The sequence below is a fragment of the Nicotiana sylvestris genome, chromosome 7 (assembly GCF_000393655.2).
Source record: "Nicotiana sylvestris chromosome 7, ASM39365v2, whole genome shotgun sequence".
Taxonomy (NCBI): Eukaryota; Viridiplantae; Streptophyta; class Magnoliopsida; order Solanales; family Solanaceae; genus Nicotiana; species Nicotiana sylvestris.
The window spans coordinates 172,793,699-172,801,957 of NC_091063.1; the positions used below are offsets into that span (position 1 = coordinate 172,793,699).

Consider the following 8,259-nt stretch of genomic DNA (forward strand, 5'->3'; position numbering starts at 1 on the left):
AAGGATTTATTGTATCTTTGTACTATGTTAATTCGTCGAAGCTGCTTCTAAATTTTAGTTGGTGATAATACTCCTTTTAATATTTAAAATTTATCTGTCAGACATAATAAGAACAAAGGAGGACTTAGGTCAATCACATGTAAACTTATCCAAAAACTAAAAGAAGAAATTAAACCCTGATATCATAGCAACATTATCTGCATATAATAGATTCTGTAGCAACCGCCATTTCCAATGGTTTTTATACTAAATACTGAAAATCTTAATACCAACAAAACAATCTTTCATTATTTAAGCTGTCATCTTAATTTAATGACTTATTTTTTTATGGAAGTGCTGACTTGTTTGGACGAAATGGTTATCCCTTTCTGTCTTTTTCTCCTTTTTTATGGTTATTTTATGCTCTGTACATCTCATCTTTTGCAGACAACTAGTGATCAGAATGGCAATTATAATCCAGTGTTAACTTGAATGAATACATTAGATACAGTAGCGAAATCAAGAATTTCCTAAAGGGTGTTCAAACTTAAAAGAAGAAAAAAAAATTTCGACAAAGGGTATTCATTATATGTTACATTTAAAAACTAACATTTTATATATACACAGTGTAATTTTTCGACGAATTACACAGTGTAATTTTTCGACGAATTACACAGTGTAATTTTGCGGAAACATCCTCTCTACCCCATCCAGGTAGAGGTAAGGTCTGCGTACACACTACCCTCCCCAGACCCCACTTGTGGGACTATACTGGGTCGTTGTTGTTGTAATTTTTCGACGAATATGGTTTAGATCACGGGTTCGAGCCGTAGAAACAGTTTCTTGCAGAAATGCATGGTAAAGCTGCGCGCAATAGACTCTTGTGATCTGGCTCTTTCCCGAACACCACACATAGCGAGAGCTTAATGTACCGAGCTGCTCTTTATGGTTTATTGACCACCCCTAGCCCAAGGTAACTTCGCCCCTGACCACATATATAATGCGCATATATGGTTGACATTGAAGTACAAAATAAGGTGGAACATCTCATCAATATATACTCTCAGTTGGTAAGCCCTTCTCTTGATTTGCACCACAAATAGTGTTACAAGTACATTATATTTTAGTGCTTCTGGCTATACTGTTGCCATCACACTTACTAAATATGACAATTGTCACATACTCCTTTTTGTAAAGCTAAGAGTGTGGATGACTTGGTGTAATTGTATCCAAACAAATGAAAAAGAATGAAAACTCAGGTGTGGGTGTGGACGAAATTAAAAAAAAAAAAAAGACTTTTAAAACTCATGATATTAGACATATCAATGATTTATATCCAGAAAAATTGCCATTTTATGGATTCATAATTGAAAAAGTCACAGACTAAAAAGTAATTGAAAAATAGTCAACAATTAAAATCACTGGAGTGGTTATGAATTTCGAACTTAACAAGGTAAAACTCCATGACAATACCTTAGACGAAGTTTGGGACACATTGCCAGCGACTTGTTAGGAATCAATTTTGACTTGCTCCTTTCCTCGTATTAGTAAGATAGGTTTTCACCCTATACAAGGGGCTGCTAGTGGTTTATGCACGAAATTTGTTACAACTAAATGACGAAGACAAGAGCGAAAAGAGGGACTTGAACCTCTTTTCCGAAGGATGGAGGGGATATACAACGAAAAAAGCGTCGAAGGGATCGGATCGGCATCACCCTTGGCATATAATTTTACCTTTTTTAAGTTGGATTTCAAAAATCCGAACAATATCCTTAATTTCTTACTTGTTTAAGTTCAAAACCCATGACACCATATTAAAAGTGATTACTTGTCAACGAATTTTTAAACATTGAATATTCTTCAAAATTGATCCAAAAAAGGCTAGGCCATATAATCTTTACCAATATTCATACAAAAAGAGTTGGAAAAAAAAGGAAAAGGAATAAGAAAGTAAAATCACGTAGTATGGAAGCTAGGAATTTTTGCAAGCATGTTCAAACTTGAAAGAAGTGAAAAAAAAATCTTCGACAAAGGGTGTTCAATACATGTTACACACCTTTAAGACCTAGTATTTTATCAATACACATAGTGTATTTTTTAACGAAGGATAGTCAATAGTAGGGCTGTGCACGGATCAGATCGGTTTTAGCACATTTCGGATTCGGATTTCGGATTTGGAATTTCGGATTCTAGAAAATGCAGTTCGAATCCGATCCGAATTATATCGGATCGGATTGAATTTCAAAGTTTGGATCGGATCGGATTTCGGATCGGATTATTATGCCTCAAAGTTACAAATTAATATGTATATTTTATTTGTAAAAGAGGCAATACATTAAGAAAAATTCATGTTTATGCAATTATGAGATTACTATGGTGCCAATATAGCTAAATCAAGCAATTGTAAAGGTAATAGCTTGGAGGAAGATGTAAAGGAAGTATTGACTAATCCGAAATTAAAGTGTAGTATTTATACATACCCTAATAATTTCGGATTTCGGATCGGATCGGATTAAAATATACCAATCCGAATTTGATTCGAAATCCAAAATTTTAATAAACACAATCCGAAATTGAATGTATTGGTTCAGATTTCGAATATCCGATCCGAATTAACACCCCTAGTCAATAGACCATCCTTAGCTTCGTATAATATAGCTTCACACAGAAACCCCCTCCCCCACTCACCCACCCAAATCAGTAGCGTAGCATCCCACGACAGTGCCGGAGGCAGGATCTCCACGAAGGGGTTTTAAAAAATATTTTTTGTAGCTAGTGGGAATTGAACCCATGACCTTATGTAGATTTTGAACACCCTTGACCACTAAACTACACTTTTGGATTGTGTTAAGGGTGTTCAAAACTTAATATATAGAGATAAAAATAGATTTTGCCTTATATATACAGTGTAATTTTTCGGCGAAGGGTGTTCGGGTGAACACCCTTGCGCCCCCCTAAATCCGCCCCTGACGCCAGAAACTATTTATATTTGATAGCTGAAAAAGTTTATAAAATTTATATAATTTTTGTATATAACATACAGATGTGTGTGTGTGTATATATATATATATATATATATATATATATATATATATATATATATATCGGTTATTATTTCAAAAGCGGCTATATTTGGACAGAAGGGTTGGGCCTTCTGCGTTTCGGATCACAAGCCCACTTTGTAACGATAAATCTGAAATTGTACCCAAAAAGCAGTTGGTAAATTTGCTACAAATCGATCTCTTTCGCCTTTCTCTCCCCAACTCTCTCTCAAGTAAGATCAATTCCTTCTTCCTACGGTTTTATTATTTTCTTAATTTCTTTTAATATACAGTCTCAATTAATAATAGATCTGGATTTAAAAAATTTCATTTACAAGTTTCTTAATTAGTTACTTTTTGAAGGCAAAAATGCAGAGCAATAATTCTACTGAAGGAGACACATTCCATATCCGCAAACTGGAGATTTCAGACAAAGAAAAAGGTTTTATTGAATTGTTAAAGCAATTAACTGTTTGTGATTCTGTAACAGACGAAAAATTCAAGGAAAGATTCGAAGAGATTTCAAAATATGGAGATGAACATATTATTTGTGTGATTGAAGATGTTAAATCAGGGAAACTTGTTGCAACTGGAAGTGTATTTATCGAAAAAAAATTCGTAAGAAATTGTGGAAAAGCTGGACATATTGAGGATGTTGTTGTTGATTCGAGTACACGTGGCATGCAATTAGGTAAAAGAATTGTTGAGTATCTTGCTAATCATGCTTATTCTATGGGGTGTTATAAGGTAATACTTGATTGTACTGAAGAAAATAGACTTTTCTATGAGAAATGTGGTTTCAAGAAAAAAGAGATTCAGATGGTTAAGTATTTTGTTTGATTTTGTGTTAGTCGCGGAGTCAGGATTTTGAGTATATGGGTTTTGAAATCTGGGACAGGATAAGTAATATAGAGTCTGAGCTGAAGTTACTGAGTTCTGTCGAACCTGTAGCTAGACTTGTAATCTTGGAAGATTGTTGTTCCTCGTTTTTGTTTCTTGTAATGAGTTTAAGAAAAAGAGATTCAGATGGTTAACTATTTTGTTTGATGAATATTTGTGTTAGTTGCGGAGTCAAGATTTTTAGTATATGGATTCTGAAATCTATGACAGGATAAGTAATACAGTATTCGAGCTGAAGTTACTGAGTTTTGTCGAACCTGTAGCTGGACTTGTAGCTCCGCCACTACTGTCAGTTAGTTTACTGAGTTTTTTGGCATTGACTTTGGAAGAAGTTGTCTTCGTTTTGTTTCTTGTCATTAGTCTATATAAGAAAGGTTCTAGACAACCAAAAGAAATAGGTAGATCACAAATCAGTAGTGGTGATCAACGAATGATTAGCAAAGCAAAAATAACCCATAATCTAGATCATAATTCACAAATTCCTCATAAAGCAAATCTTTTTTCTAATATACATACAATTGGGTATTTTTATTGATATGAACACCCAGCATAAAGAGATGCTAGGGATAGCTAAGTAATGAGTTTAAGAAAGTCAAGTATGGCTTCTCTATCATTAACATCAGCCCTGTTGCGCCAAAAGGTTAGCAAAAAGATACAACTGTGTTTCAAGGTCATTACATTCTGCCTTTTGCTCTAAAAGAAATAGCCAAGGGTCTATCGGAAATAGTGTCTCTGCCCTTCCGGGCTTGTTGTTGTTCTAAAAAAACCGGTTATGTCTTTCTCTCAAACCGATATAAGTATTGTCTTTTCCAGTTGGCCAGCTCTCCCTGTCTTTTCTATGACACCATCCGATATAGCTACTGATTTAAAGTATGCAACAAGACCAGGCATTTATAGAAAGACTTCCAACGGGACACCCCAATATCTCCGCGAGGAGCTACAAATTGTGGACCTCATTTTAATCCAATTGATCAACACCATATATTGTTCGATAACAGTATTTTTGCTTCTGCGCAGCATTACAACAATAATAACAAACCCAATATAATCCCACATGTAGGGTCTGGGTAGGGTAACATGTACACAAACCTCATCCCTACCTTGTGAAGGTAGAGAGGCTGTTTCGATAGACCCTGGGCTCAAAGAACAGTGAGCTTCTGCACAGCATTGCTCCTCTTATTTAGTTGATAGTACTCTTTGCTGACAGAGAAATATTAGGTCTATCTCTTGTGCTTTTAGTATGAGTTAACCTGATCAGCATAAAAGTACGACAGTATTTGGCCTCTATTTTTCCTCCCTCTTCAATATTCTTTCTCTTCTCGATTACTTGCTCAATAAAAAGCTTGCAACATCATGTTACCAACTGAACTCTTACCAGTAATCTCCACATGAGCATGATCCTTTATTAAAACAATGGAAACGGTTATTATCCCGGAGGACAATTTCTCTCTCCGATATCTTTGAGATAAGCTTGAAGAATGTATGACAATCACCACAGATACGGAGATTCTTAGTTATTCGGATAACATCACTAGCTTTAGTACTTAGTAAGCCAAATGCAAGCGCGAGCTTCTCACTGTGACAGCCAACAAAGTGCTCCTTCTCCTCCTCTTCAATGTCAAATAGAACATATTCCGTTTTTGGAACATAGCCCGCCTCTCTTAACGCCTTGCTCAGTTCACTGAGTTTATCGTATATCTTATCTGATATAGGATGATATGTATCTCCAACAAGAAATTCGTGAACAATTCCATCAATCTCTATCCAACTATATGCAGGAATCTTCTGCATTCTACTCTCATTCATAGTAGACCTGATTTTTTCCGAATCGTCCCATTTGTTGTTAGATGCATAGATGTTTGATAAGAGAACATAGTTTCCCGAGTTCCATGGTTCCAATTCAATCAACTGCTTTAGTACATGTTCAGCCAACTTGGTATCACGATGTAACCGACAACCACTTAATAGTGCTCCCCAAATAATAGCATTAGCCTTCATTGGCATAATTTCTATCAACGAATGAGCTTCATCTAGCAAACCGGCTCGGCCTAGAAGATCAACCATGCAACCATAATGTTCAATTGTTGGCTCCAAAGAGTACAAGTGAGTCATGCTACGAAAATATTTCCGACCATCGTCGACAAGACCAGCATGAGTGCAAGCACAAAGGAGACCCATGAATGTGTTTCCATCAGGTTTTATACCACGTTTCTCTACTTGACCAAAACAACAAAAGGCAGATTTCACGTGCCCGTGCATAGCAAGACCCGATATAACAGCGTTCCAGATTACTCTGTCCTTCACCTTCACTTGCTTGAATATTTCCCAACCTGATAACATTCGCCCACATTTAGCATACATATCAATTAGTGCTGTACCTAAAACAGCATTCGAGAAAAACTCATCCATCTCCATCAACCTAGTAGCAGATTCGCCAACTTCTAGCGCTCCTAACTTTGCACAAGCAGAAAGTACACCAACCATTGAATAACAATCCGGCCTAAGGTTCTCTCCCTGCATCTTGTGAAACAACTCCAAAGCCTCTTTCGGAAGCCCATTCGCCGCGTAACCCTGAATCATAGCACTCCAAGAAACAACATCCTTCTCTACCATCTCATCAAAAAGCTCACGAGCTCTCGCCATGTTCCCACATTTAGCGTACATGTCAACCAAAGCAGTACCAACAAACACATTCCTTCCCATACCCATCTCCACCGCATACCTATGTATCCACTCACCGGAACTAACATCCCCTACACGACTACAGGCAGACAACACGCGAACAAGCGTAAAACTATCCGGACTCAAACCCATCTCCAACGATCTCCGAAACAACTCAATCGCTTCCTTAAACTTCCCAAAATCGATGTACCCCGTCATTATCGCGGTCCAAGAAACAACATTCTTCTCAGGAATATCATCAAACACCTTATGTGCACCCTCAAGAAACCCACACCTAGCATAAAAACAAACCAAACCAGTCTTCACAAACACATCACAATCAAACCCTCCTTTCACCACAAGTGTATGAGCCTTAACACCTAGTTCAAAATCCATTAACCTAGCACAAGCTTTTAACAAAAATGGGAAAGTAAAATTATTAGGCAAAAAACCATCTTTTCTCATTAATTTAAAAAACTCAATAGCTTGAAAAAAACAATCATTTGAAACTAACCCACGAATAATAGTGTTGTATAAAAAAATATTGGGTTCTTGAGTTTGGTTAAAAACAATTTTAGCATAATTAGGGTTGTTGAAATTGTTTAAAATGTATTTTAATAATAAGTTTAAGAGATAATTGTTTTGTTCAAACCCTGTACGAACAAGGCGAGCGTGAATGTGTTTAAGCTGATTGAATGATTTAAAGCCATGAAATAAAGCTGCTTTTAACTCTAACAGAGCTTTCGGAGCAGCTAAGGATGTTGGGTTCATGGCTCAAACAACCTCGGCAACTGCTACCTTAATTTATCTGGTTTTGATAACTAAACAAATTTTAAGTGGTTTTAAAATAGTTCCTTAAATATACCACTTAGCAACTTTGGTCCTTTAAATTTGTTGAAAGTGATTATTTTGGTTTTTATAAAATATTTAACAAACTCCGATTTTTAATTTTAATGAAAATTGGTTTAAAAAATATTTAGAAGAAACTCACATTCATAGTTGTAAACTTGTAATTTTTGCAATTTTTCATCTATACATGGTGTCTATGCGCTATTTTTTATCTGTCAGAGGTTGACCATAGCGAGGCTCTGGAAGGGTAGGGTTGGCCTAAGAAGTATCAAGGTAAAGTGATTAGGCAGTACTCCCTCCGGTTCATAATAAGTGACCAATTTGTTTTTTATTTTGGTTCAAAATAAGTGTCCAGTTATGTAATCAAGAAAGAATTCAATTTGTTTTTACAAAATAATCCCAATGTACATATTTCTAAAAAGTTTTCTTACTCCTCATATTAAATGTTTAATTAGGAGTAGTTTAGTCATAATAGGTATTTTTGTATAGAATTTAGTATTTTTTTTAATGGGCATGCTAAAAGCAAATTGGTCACTTATTGTGAACCAGAGGGAGTATTTATTATTGCTTCAGCTTACCGAGGACATAACACTCGATAAGAAAAGGGTGGAGATCGAGAATTAGGGGGAAGGGGTAATCGCTAGTGTCTCTTAGTATTATCAGTACTACTAGTACTATTATTTCTCTTTTTTATGATTCTTTATTATTACAATAGACCCTTGTGGTTCAGCTTCCTCGGACCCTGCGCATAACAGGAGCTTAGTGCACCGGGCTACCTTTTTATTTTTATTTTATTACATGTTGTGCCATTAGGTAAGGTCTTTGTACA

At 35.9% G+C, this 8,259-nt stretch overlaps 1 protein-coding gene and 1 non-coding gene across 2 annotated transcripts; one reads left to right on the plus strand and one right to left on the minus strand.

The window, feature by feature from the left end:
* The first annotated feature begins 3,162 nt into the window (after positions 1 to 3,162).
* Positions 3,163 to 4,071, plus strand: LOC104225492 (uncharacterized). Its single transcript, XR_011400933.1, has 2 exons — positions 3,163 to 3,253; positions 3,511 to 4,071. It is a non-coding gene; the product is annotated as an uncharacterized protein (transcript).
* A 328-nt stretch (positions 4,072 to 4,399) lies between these two features.
* On the minus strand, positions 4,400 to 7,460 carry LOC104225493 (putative pentatricopeptide repeat-containing protein At3g08820). Its single transcript, XM_009777302.2, has one exon. The coding sequence runs from the start codon at positions 7,350 to 7,352 to the stop codon at positions 5,292 to 5,294; it is 2,061 nt and encodes a 686-aa protein (XP_009775604.1). The 5' UTR covers positions 7,353 to 7,460; the 3' UTR covers positions 4,400 to 5,291.
* Between the last annotated feature and the right edge of the window lie 799 nt (positions 7,461 to 8,259).